The 12,369-nt window shown below is 40.0% G+C and overlaps 1 protein-coding gene across 2 annotated transcripts in view; it reads left to right on the top strand.

Moving 5' to 3' along the window:
• MYH9 (myosin heavy chain 9) overlaps nucleotides 1–12,369 on the top strand; it is a 70,799-nt gene that overhangs the window by 44,271 nt on the left and 14,159 nt on the right. For both annotated transcript variants that reach the window (XM_080342953.1, XM_080342952.1), the window contains 12 exons: nucleotides 463–615; nucleotides 2,213–2,386; nucleotides 3,154–3,327; nucleotides 3,910–4,024; nucleotides 6,392–6,585; nucleotides 6,932–7,053; nucleotides 7,441–7,510; nucleotides 8,469–8,629; nucleotides 9,357–9,465; nucleotides 10,389–10,520; nucleotides 11,140–11,346; nucleotides 11,852–11,989. In XM_080342953.1, coding sequence (XP_080199079.1) covers nucleotides 463–615; nucleotides 2,213–2,386; nucleotides 3,154–3,327; nucleotides 3,910–4,024; nucleotides 6,392–6,585; nucleotides 6,932–7,053; nucleotides 7,441–7,510; nucleotides 8,469–8,629; nucleotides 9,357–9,465; nucleotides 10,389–10,520; nucleotides 11,140–11,346; nucleotides 11,852–11,989 — 1,749 coding nt within the window. The remainder of the gene's footprint in view (nucleotides 1–462; nucleotides 616–2,212; nucleotides 2,387–3,153; nucleotides 3,328–3,909; nucleotides 4,025–6,391; nucleotides 6,586–6,931; nucleotides 7,054–7,440; nucleotides 7,511–8,468; nucleotides 8,630–9,356; nucleotides 9,466–10,388; nucleotides 10,521–11,139; nucleotides 11,347–11,851; nucleotides 11,990–12,369) is intronic.

The raw sequence follows: 12,369 nt of genomic DNA, 5'->3' as shown, positions 1-12,369 counted from the left end.
ATTTTGATACTTAATTTCTTATTATACATGGTATTTCTGTGTCAATTGCAGGTAGGGTAGTAGCATGGAAGGGGGAGGGATTTGGCTTCACAAATCCTAAATGAAAAAAAAACAAATGCTTTTCTTTGGGCCCTTGAAGTGCGCTAGAGTCTTTGGAGGTGAATGGGCGTATTTTTTCTTTCTTGAATACCAAGCATTGGTTTCTCGAACAGTCAGGATCCTGAAATTTGCCTTGACATACTAATTTAGTACGAGAAATTCTTTGCTCTTGTTTATGGAGTATTGCAGTGCCATCTGCTTTTCATTGGGAATAACCTCTGAAATTAGCCTTTTTCAGTGAGTTTAGTGGTAGAAAAAAAAAATCTTAGACTACAGCTGGGCCATTAGATGCCAAAACAGTATAGTCTGTGCCTTCCTTTGGATTATAATGTAAGACCTAATCTTGTGTTTTTTTCTGTTTAGGCTGATTTCGCCATTGAAGCACTGGCTAAAGCCACTTATGAACGTATGTTCCGGTGGCTGGTTATGCGTATCAATAAGGCATTGGATAAGACCAAGCGACAGGGTGCATCCTTCATTGGAATCCTTGACATTGCTGGCTTTGAGATTTTTGAGGTAAAGAGATGCCACGTCTTTGCACTCAGCAGAGTTTACCATGGAGCAGACTGCTGAAGGAAATCACTTCAGAACTGGAAAAGAACAGTATAGCTTTGGAAAGAATGTGTATTCCCCTTTTGTTAGTTGACGTCTCTGCTGATGTGAACTGTCAAATAAGTTGTTAACTAGCTTTAGTGGTTCATTCTTTAGTATTTTATGTGTTCTACAAATGTTGTATTTCATTGCCATATATTGTGGTGCTTACATCCTTTTTGGCCACGTGTGTTAGAATTATTTTAACTTCACAGTTAACATAAATTTTGACCTATGTGTGCTCCCTTCTGCAAGAAGCTTGAAAATTGGGGATTGGAGTGTAGTTTCACATACAGCTAAATGGCTTTAACAGTAGGTCCTTGGTGCAGAAAATGAGTGAACTTGTTCTGTTTCCCATCTGCTGCTCCTGGCTACAACAACTTTTACTGTTCATCTCTCTAGCCCTGTGGAAAATATTTTCTTGGGGTGTTTTAGAATTGAATCACCCTGCAAAAGGGGATCAGCATAAAAACTGATGCAAGATAACTGTAGGAGAGAAAGAGCTGAAGGAAAGTTGAGGGAGAGATGGAAAAGAAGGAAACTGGGAGCTCCCTCTATAGGTGGCAGTGAAGAATTAGGCCAAACCCTTATGTCTACGAAACAACAATTTTAAAATGTGGCTTTGCATTATACTTAGCCCGAAGCAACCACAGGCTGCCATCAGAAAAGACCTATCCTGCCATTATCCCAGCCAGGCAGCTCATATCAATCACTGTTATGCTGGATCTGGCTCATGTGCAGCTGGAAAGTGAATTGGACAAATTTATTCATCAAGTAGAAAACTAAGACACAGAAAAGTTGTTGGTGTTTTTTCTTCCTTTTTTTTTTTTGTTTTGTTTGTTCCCTTACCCCTCTCTGATTCATCTACCCTTTAGTTTCATGGGGGCTGGATCTTATGAAAAGGAGGGGAGTGGAAATACATGGTTAAGAATTACTGAAACATGGAGGAAGTAGAACAGGACCATTGTCTTTAGCAGCTGCATTATATTTAGTGTTATCTAACATGAAAATGCACGATGGGTTAACCTTGTCCTTACAGTTTGAAGAATTCTGGAGATATTGAAGAAATTTCCCTCAATTTTCTTGTCTGATTTTATATATGAGGATTAAAAGGGGACTTTCCAGTCCCCGTGCTTTTAGGAATTTGTCTTCAGGCTTCTGTTGCTTCCTTTTCCTGTGAAGACAACTTGCCAGCTCTGAGTTTGTGAGAAAAGCGGAGTCTTTTCTGTTCCCGGGTTAAGTAGTTGCAGTAATTCTTCTGCTGTTTACAACTAAACATTCTTTTGCAAAGTCTGAGGAACAGTGTTTATGAAGTTCCCAAGGGACTGCAGCAGTGATGCAGTGGTGGATGACAGGAAAGGCAGCTCATAAGCAAACAGGGTTATTGACAAAGGGCTGTCCACCCACACATAACACTAGCTTAAATTCCTGAACTACAAATGTGATCTTTCATGCTAAGAGAATAATAAGTGTGTCTTCAAAAGCAACTGTTCCAACATCTTTCTACCTTTTTCTTCATTAGCTGAACTCCTTTGAGCAGTTGTGTATTAACTACACAAACGAAAAGTTGCAGCAGCTCTTTAACCACACCATGTTCATTCTGGAGCAAGAGGAGTATCAGAGGGAGGGCATAGAGTGGAATTTCATTGACTTTGGCCTGGATCTGCAGCCCTGCATTGACCTCATAGAGAAGCCGGTAAGCTTGTTCTTCTACCATCGAGCAGCAAGAAGTGGCTGCACTAATTTTGTCATTGAGCACGTAACCTCTACCTGTAGACTGGAAACTAGCTTTCTAGCTTTTGTAATCTTCTACTGACATTGAGGTATGCTTAGAAGCAGAATTGAACAGTTTCCTCTTTGTCTGAAAGGATGTCACCAATAAATCTGTTAGTATCACTTCTGTAGTGAAAATAGATCTAGTCAGCTACGTTTTCCTTGCGCTAAATTGTCTTCATTTGTGTAGATCTGCATGGTGCTAGATGTGTGGCTTACCATAGGTAGTGTGAACTTTCTAACTTAATTGTGATGAGAATCTGTGAATGTCTGTTGTTTTCAGTCTGCTCTAATGAAACCTGGAAATTTATAAATTTCATAGTAGATGTTCCAATAGTAAGGACTAGTTTGTGAAGTGTTCTGCTGTGGTCTTCTGCATTTAGACACCTGGATATTTGGAGAACATCATGATAGTGTTCCTTCTATTAAAAATATTTTCTTCTACATAAAACAACCTAGACAAATGTCACGGAAGGCACATTCTCATAAAAATGGTTAAAATTCGGATGAGGATTTAGAAGAATTATTAACCATTTCTGTTAGCGTGGAAGTAGTTGAACTGATACCACACAACAGGGGAATATGATGGGGATCAGGCTTAGGTATCCTTTTTTTTCCTAGTCATTTAAAGGTGTTAGTTATTGATGTAGTCATGTATTTAATAATGTTTTGATGTTTCCCTTCTTTAAGGCTGGGCCTCCTGGTATACTGGCCCTGCTGGATGAAGAGTGCTGGTTCCCAAAAGCAACAGACAAAAGCTTTGTGGAAAAAGTTGTACAAGAACAAGGCACCCACCCCAAATTTCAGAAGCCAAAACAGCTGAAAGACAAAGCTGACTTCTGTATCATACATTATGCTGGCAAGGTAAAGAATGAGTAGCTAAAATGTGAACATTGGAATGTCTGCTGTATTTTTCTAATGCATAACCACTGCTGCTTAGAAATGGTTGCTTACCAAAATGGCTGCCTATGGGAAACCAATGAAAGATATCACAAAGTTGCTCCATTGCTGCGAACCTTGCAGAGCCTAAGGGGATTTTCCTGCAAGTTATATATGTATAGTTCAAGACATGTCAAACTGACAGCAGTTTAAATTTGTTCTCTGTGATTTGGTGGTATTAGAGGTACTTTTCAGAAGCCTTGCCTCAAGACTTCGTCACCAAAAATGATGATGCCAGGGTTTTTTTTTTAATCACACTCTGGGTGGTGCAAACTAGGATTGCAAATCCGTTCCCTTTACTGACAGGGCAAAACAGAACATGCAGCTCTTTGTTAGGGATTGAAATTTGTAGGTATGCTTGCTTAGATGGCAAATCCAAGAATAATTAGGTAATCTGCTGTTGATTGTGCAAACCTCAGTGCTACTTTTGTAGATTTTGCAGGATCTCATATCTTGTGCTGCAGAAAATTCCCCCACCAAGTTTCTTGACATGTTTGTCTCCTCCAGGTGGATTATAAAGCAGATGAATGGCTGATGAAGAACATGGATCCACTGAATGATAACATTGCTACTCTTCTCCACCAGTCGTCAGATAAGTTCGTGTCTGAGCTGTGGAAAGATGGTATGTAATTAAACTTAATCTCATTTGTTTTCTCTTGTTTTATGTGGAAGAGTTTGTTTGATGATCAAAAGTCTGTGATGAGTTGTGTTGCTTTTTTCCCCTGAAGAGTAAGCCACTAAGATTATCATTATCTGGAACCTACTTTTCTTAGATCATGATGTTTCCTTAAAAGTTCACTGCAACTCAAGAGAAAGGTTCACTGGCATCAATTTATGTTAAGCTTGCTGCATATATAGCAAATATTTCTCAAAAACAAGAATGCCAGGATAAAATATGAATGCAGCATTGTGTCCCAGCAGCCTGCTTAGCTGCAATGCTCAAACACAAGATCTGAGGTTGAATCTATGTTTTCAGTCCTTCAACTAGTGTGTTCTTTCTGCAGTGTTGTTCAGTATTTTACTCTATCTTCTCTGGGTTTATCTGCTTTTGAGTCTTACTGCTGCTGTCACTTTCTGTGGTGGGTTTTCTTTGACGTCTCTGTCTGTTGCAGAGATGCAGAACGTTCAGAGAGCCTATTTCTATCAACACTTTCCTATTCTTCATCTAGAACCAGGTGACTGAGAAACAGCTGTTGTGTCGTGTGTAATGCATCCTAGAGCCATGCAAGAAATGCTTCCGTTAACTTCTCTTTGTCCCTTTGTCATACCTGCTTGTCTTTCTTGTTCTTTTCCTCTGCTTTGTGCTAGTACCTCCTCACGGACTTTAAAACAAAATCAAAACTCTCACCTTTCAAATGGATACAAGAGAAATACGGACACGTTCAGGTGCTAAAGGTTGCTTTTGCAAGACTTGCATAGGAAGAGCTAAAAGCAAATTCCTATAAACTGTTTGAACATAGGACTAGCAAGGCTGTTACTCTTTGCAAGGTTTGGAAGGAAGGTTTCTGAGACTGCATTTAAACAGAAATCCAGTTTAATATTGATTCTAGTATGGGGATTTGACTTCAACTGCTGACCATTTAAAAGAAACCCAGTTTGGCAGAGGAACCAGTACTGCATGAAAAATGGTCATCAGCAACATGTACCTAACAAGGCCCTTGCTGTGTGAGGCTCCTTTTGGACTTGAGATGTTGAGTGAACCACAGCTGATCATTTCTCATTTATTGTTCTTAGCTGAGTCTTCTGTTGCAAGTGACTCTCCTTTTTGCTATGTTGATGTAGATTGCAGGGCTCAAGATTTTTAAGAGGATTGTTCCGGCCGCTATCTAGGACACTCTCCTGTGGATTTTCTTGTGATGTCATCTAGTAACATAACCTTCTTTTCTCTCTGATAAGACAACCTTGACCCTATTCTAACAGCTGATCTAGAAGTGAGCAGTTCTAAACTAATATTAGCTGTAAATCAGAGTATCCTTTCTTGCTGCTTCTTTTGTAGGGGTTTCTCTTTGCAGTTTTTTTTTTTAAATCAGAAACCACTTGAGTAGAAGTTGATGTATTGTTAAGATTGGAAGCTTGAGTGTAGGTGTCAGCCAGCCACTAAAGATAAAGTGAAGTAGTACCTTGGAGCCGTTAATAAAAATGTACTGGAGGTTTGGAAATTTATAGTGATACAGTTTGTTTTGATTGGGTAGGTGAATTTTTATCTCCATGTAGAAGAAGAAACAGTGCTTTAGTTTCTTCTTGCCACTGCTATTCTCAGATCTGTCTGGCTTCTATTGAAAAAAGGGATCTGTGCAGTCCACCCATCGAGATGATAGCTTCATTGGTGCTTGGATGTCACTGCAGCATAGTGGAGAAACTATTAGGGCGGGAGGCTCTGACTTTCTTCTAGTGGTATTGTTCATGTCTCTGTCGTAGAGTACTTGTACTGCAAAAATAACTCAAACAGTGGTACCTTGAGGTTTGTTTTCTCTCATGCCTTTTACCATGTTTGCTCAGTTTACAAGTAGATATGACTTTTCTCATCACCAGTCATGGTAGTTCTGCCTGTAATGCAAGAGTGAGGCTGGCCTTTTTCTCTAACTGTGGCCCCTCCTGGATCAGAGTTAACTAATAGTTGACTCTGCTGGGCTAGCAGCTGGAACTCTTGGTTTGTTGTTTTTCATTGTGACCTAACCAAATAGAAACATCTGAAACTCACTTCTAAATTGCTCTTCCAGAGCTTCCATCCAGAGCATCAGCAGAGTATGTTTGGGAGTAAGTTTGACCCCATCACTCAAACTTCCTGTAGTGAGCTGTTGCTTTTTTTCCTTCCTGCTCCTATCCCTGCACAAATTCTGTACAGGAGTCGACATCTGTGTAGAGATGAAGCAAAAAGGATCCTGCAGCTCCTGTCATTTATCCTGTTCTACCCAGATGTTCTTTGTTCATTCCAATGCTTCCTTTGTTTGTGGCAGAATTTTAACACTCTGTCTTGTGTTCTCTCTAGTTGACCGTATTGTTGGGCTGGATCAGGTAGCTGGGATGTCAGATACAGCATTGCCAGGGGCCTTTAAAACCAGGAAGGGTATGTTCCGAACAGTGGGACAGCTCTATAAAGAACAGCTGGCTAAACTCATGGCTACGTTGAGGAACACCAACCCCAACTTCGTCCGTTGCATTATCCCCAACCATGAGAAAAAGGTAAAGACATTTACAACAGTACAGCCTGTGCAGTCTTACATGGGCTTCCGGAGACATGTGGCTGGGTTACTATCTTGTGTCAGGTTTTGCAAGAGATCTTAAAGAGGTCCTGTTTTCTCAGGATATCTTTTTAAGGTCATCCTAAGTAAGTGTACACTTACCAAAATTTTGGAGACTGATCTTTGCGGTGGTTCTTTAAGTGGCGTAAAAGCCTTCAATTGCTTCTAACTGGAAAAGAGAGAACTGGCTGCTTTACAAAAAAAAAAAAAAAGAGAAGGAAGCAAAGGGATAAACCCCTTTTGCAAAAGCATTGTGGTATTTATAAAATATGCTTTTTCTGCAATAGGCTGGAAAACTAGATCCCCACTTGGTCCTTGACCAGCTTCGCTGTAATGGAGTGCTGGAGGGAATCCGTATTTGCCGTCAAGGTTTCCCCAACAGAGTTGTATTCCAGGAATTCAGACAAAGGTAAGGCCTAGAAAAGGATCTGAAGCAATCTTTACCCTGGCAAAGTTAAAACCTAAATGCAAAAATTGAAGTATTTAATTGCAAGTAGATTGCTACTGTTTTCAAACATAGCACATCTGTCCCTTGGTGTTTCCTGACACAAAGCCTCCCAAAAGCATCTTTGACTTCTCTAGTAAGTGTATAGATAAGATGAGGCATAGAGGACCCCATTGAAAATTGCTGCCTCATACTCTGTTGTCTAGAGATACAGGGTTTTTTTTCTTCTAACAAGGCTGTAAACTGTCAAACTCATAATGACATAGGAACACATTCCTGTTTTGGTTTTGTTTATTTTTTTTTTTTTGCAAATATACTTTTTTAACTAGTCTAATGCTTTCTCCTTTTCAGATATGAAATCTTAACTCCAAATGCAATTCCCAAAGGATTTATGGATGGAAAACAGGCTTGTGTGCTGATGGTAAGACATCCTAGAAACTCTGCTTGAAATAGAATAAACTTTGCGGATGTGGTTTGGAAATCAGATTTATGCATGTTAAATATATCTCGTACTCACAAGACCAAAATTCCAAAGTCAGATATTCTGTCTGAGAGGAGGGTGCAAAAAGCTTTCTTTTGGCTTCGCAAATGGAGGCTTTTGACTAGCATGAGGTCCAATAATCCTAGGCAAAAAGGATCTTTCTGTTTCTACAGATGCATATACTTTGATATGCCAGCACTATTCATGGAATCAAAATGCTTAGAAGCATTAATGTTATCTTTAGCACATGCTTGAAGTATGAGCTTCAATAAAGTTTTTGTAATGGCCTGTTGATGACAAATGCTTTCAGTGAAGGCTCCAATTACTTTCTGCAGAATTGCCTGCTTCAAAGGGAAAGCTTTGGCTCTGTAGCTTGAAGACGAAGGGAGACTGAATTGAATTTGGCTGTAAGGGATTCCCTTTTTTCTGTCTTAAAGGAGTATACCATATTCCTCCTAACTAGTAAAAGTGTTGACAGCAAATCCTTTAAAGGACAGGGAAGTTGGTTGGGGTGTCTTTTTCTGACAAACATTAGGACTGGGAAAAAATAAATAGGAATGTTCAACAGATGTGTTTCCTTTAGGAAAGGAAGTGGGCTCTTGGGACTAGGCATACGTTCCTCACAGCATCCTTCTAATTCTGCATACTTGCTGTGGTGTTGTATTAAACTATGCTTTCTATCATATTTTCTGTCTTGGATTACCTTGATTTCATGCCACACTTGGCTGAGCTCCAACTCATCTCTGGTACAGAACTTTGTTGGGAGCCAGCAGCTTTGGTTGGCCTGAGCGGCTCATTGTAGGGAAGGGGTCTCTTACAGCCATGAGACACAAATATGTTTGATGTTTCGCATGAAGCAGTCTTTGCAGGAGATGAATTCTTCTCTCTTTTGTCTTAGATCAAAGCATTGGAGCTGGATTCCAACCTTTACCGAATTGGACAGAGTAAAGTGTTTTTCAGAGCTGGAGTTCTTGCTCATCTTGAAGAAGAGAGAGACCTAAAGATCACAGATGTCATTATTGGCTTCCAAGCATGCTGCAGAGGCTACCTGGCCAGAAAGTAAGGACCGTATTTTGTAAAGTATGTTATAAACACATGTATTTCTCCCATTCAGGTACAAGTTTATCTTCAAAAAAAGCAGACTAGAATTTATTTTTTGTTAGAAAGGCCATGATATTTTTGTTGTATATAACAGTTGATGGTTGTTTTAGGGTTTTCTGATCTCTGTAATGCCAGACTTCTGGCACCTGCAAGAAACTCCATGTGCTGTTAGCCCCCATAGTACCAGAGCAGTAAAGTCTATTCCTCTTTTTAGGAATACCAGCAGGCAGAGTTTTTGACAGAAGTGCTGCAAACTGCAAGTGTGAAACTTAAAAGGTCTTAGTACAGTACTGATCCAGGATGTGTAGGATTTCTCTTAAGCTATTAGGTAGGGCTGCAAATGGTACAGTTCTAAAAACAAAAGTAGTATCTGTCAGATTGGCAAGAAAGCACACCTCTGTTTCCAATCTCCCTTTTTCTGAAGTGAAAATAGCAAGGCTTTTCAGATTAGAACACATTAGGGAAAAACTTCATTAAATATAAAATTGAATAAAGGAAAGAACAACCTCTCTTACCTGAGCAGAAAAAACTTGAAAAGGTAGAGGTTGTTCACTGGAAATTTTGCTATTATTTTTTAGGAGGAAACCTTCTAAAGTAAAAATGTAGAGGTATCTAAGAAGGGGCGTGGTGGAGAGAATTGTGTGCTGCTGTGGGTTCCTTTGTCTGATCTCTGCTTCTCTTGCAGGGCCTTTGCCAAGCGCCAGCAGCAACTGACAGCCATGAAAGTGCTTCAGCGGAACTGTGCCGCCTATTTGAAACTGCGGAACTGGCAATGGTGGAGGCTGTTCACCAAGGTAATGTTTTTCCCTTTGCAATTTTGACACTTTGGTTGCAAATTCAGCCTCTCAGGTTGAACCAAAGCACAAAAACCACTTCCTCTACAGTTGGGCTGGTTTGCAACTACACCTTTATTCATATAGGCAGAGCATCTAATAGAATATTTTATAGCTATGCAGTATGCCTGCATAAACCAAGTGCAAGGCTATATCCAAATAATGTTGTGGAAAAGCAGATATCATCTCTTAATGCTTTCTGCCTAAGAAGAGTAAGAGGATTGCCTGGTTTGGTGGTATGGTACTTCGAAGAGTTGCTTACTACGTGGCTAGCCAATTTAGCTGGACAAAAATCTTTATTACGGGTGTGGCTTGCCTTCTCTTCCTCCAGGGTTGTAAGAGCAAAGGAAAAGCATTGAGGTCTGATCTCGCTGTTAGACTTGTAGATTTTTTTTTTTCACCTTTGTAAAGACAATGAACATATGAAAAAACGGTCTTTTTTTCTAAATGTATGGGATTTCTTGCTTTCTAGCTGTGAGACTTCGCAGCTAAATGAGAGTTAAAAGCAGAGTTTAAACTTTTCTTCTCTTTCCTATGAAATGACTCTTAAGGGTTTTTGAACCCAGAGATCGGTGCTGTTTGCTTTTTGTTTACATTGACCTACCTGGGAATTTTCCCACTGTATGAGGGTCTGGAATTTCTGCAACCCTTTCCTGATGAAACTCATCTTAGAGAAAAGCTGGGCAGGCAGAAAGTGTGTTGTTGGCAGAGTAGATGACATCTAGTCCTCTGTGATCCTGCCAGTGTTCACAACAAAATGATTGGTCAGACCTTCAAACATGACATCTAAAATGTTGTTCTATTTGGTGCCTATCAAGTACAAGAGCATTTCTTCATGTTTTCCATGCTCCTTATACATCTCATTCCCTTGGTTTCCCTTTCAGGTGAAGCCCCTCCTGCAAGTAAGCAGACAGGAAGAGGAGATGATGGCCAAGGAAGAAGAACTAGTAAAGGTCAGGGAGAAGCAGCTAGCTGCAGAAAATAGGCTGAGTGAGCTGGAGACTTTCCAGGCCCAGGTGAGTTTGCAAATCTCATGTGTAAAAGTCATTCTCTCTACCTGGCCAACTGCTTGAGAGCTTCTCCTTTGCTTTATTGGTCTGATAGATAAGCTGCAGGATTCCAACTTGTTGAAATATGTGACTTGGCTGCCATCTTGTTTGATTTCCTTTGCCCTTCTTCCCAGCTCAGTTCCTCTAGCAGGTCATTTTTTACAATGACCACCTGATGTCCTTCTGTAGAAGAAAGTCTCCTTTGTCTGAGTTATAGGAAGCTGGTTGAATTCAACCTTGTCATTAATTAATGGAATCCTTTTTGTTTGGAACACAGAAGGTGGCAGCAGGATTATTTTTCTGTAGGACTGATAATTATTTGCGTTACTTTTGCAGGGGAAAACTAGACCATCTCCTTATTTCAAATGGATATGGTCTTGAGAAATTTGTTAAGGCTAACGTGGTTACACTGCATGGTTTGTGAAAAAGAAACACTTAAACTGTGTTTTGATATTTAGCTTTTGATGAGCAGCAGGAGACTACTGCAATGATTAAGATTTTAACTGTGGAACAAAGGAGCACATAAATTGTGAAGTGCTGTGGTAAATTGGAGCTTGTCTTATTTCTGGCTTTGTGTTCAATGTAGCTAATGGCAGAGAAGATGCAGCTGCAGGAACAGTTGCAAGCAGAAACTGAACTCTGTGCTGAAGCTGAGGAGATAAGAGCCCGCCTGACAGCCAAGAAACAAGAACTGGAGGAAATATGTCATGACCTGGAAGCAAGAGTTGAGGAAGAGGAGGAACGGTGTCAACATTTGCAGGCTGAAAAAAAGAAAATGCAGCAGAACATCCAGGTAATGTCTTAGGAATGCTGTCTCTTGTTTAGTAAGGATGATATTAAGGGTCAGAATGATTCCTTTGTCTCAGCTTGGAAGGAAATGGGAGACAGAGAGGAAAAATAAGCATAGAAAAATCTATCTGTGGAAACAGCAATAGAACACAGCGATTCTGTTGCTGAGCCTGAGGCATTCAGTCAGTCACCTGGAATGAACTATTCCATTCTTGAAGATAAAGGCCGCTTGTCAAATAATTAGACAAGTCTTTGCTTAAGCCAGATGTGTTAGGAATGGTAGCATCCTTCTTTGCAAAATAGCATTGTTTATTCTGCTAGAAAACTTGTTCATTAGAATGCAGTATGTTGCATTAAGTCACGACAGAGATGTCACTTATGGAAAGTATGAATAATACCTTGAAGGAAGGGTAAAGAAACCTTGCGAGTTCCAGTATTGCTACTGTGCTGTTACTCTGGTTAGTGAGCAGCACTGACAAATGCCTTGCTTTTCTGTGGATGTTGTGAAGGAACTAGAGGAGCAGCTTGAAGAAGAGGAAAGTGCACGGCAGAAGTTGCAGCTAGAAAAAGTGACCACAGAGGCCAAATTGAAGAAACTGGAAGAAGATGTGATGGTTCTGGAAGACCAGAATCTCAAACTGGCTAAGGTAAGACTCCTGCAGTTTCTTATGCGGGCTAAAGATGCACAGGTGTTGCTCCTGCAACCACCCACTGAACACTGACCTTTCCCATATTACGAGAAAACTTATGAATTAATTCCATCTTGTCTTTGGCAACTCTGACCTGAATTTTTGAAATTAGCTGCCTGCCTGTATTCTTTGCAATCAATATTGTATGATTTTTAAACAGCCTTGGCTAAATAATGATTTATGAGCAAGTGTTTTCCGATACGTTGTTATGCCAAATGGTATCAAGGTATTTCATAAAAAGATTTCCCTTTCAGCTTTGAAAGGGCTATCAAATACAGATCTTTAAATAATAATTTATTTGAATATTATCTGTAGTCCCGAAAGGATTCCTTTTGTTC

The sequence above is a fragment of the Nesoenas mayeri genome (genome assembly GCF_963082525.1).
Source record: "Nesoenas mayeri genome assembly, chromosome: 1".
Classification (NCBI taxonomy): Eukaryota; Metazoa; Chordata; class Aves; order Columbiformes; family Columbidae; genus Nesoenas; species Nesoenas mayeri.
This window is presented reverse-complemented; position numbering and strand designations above follow the sequence as displayed.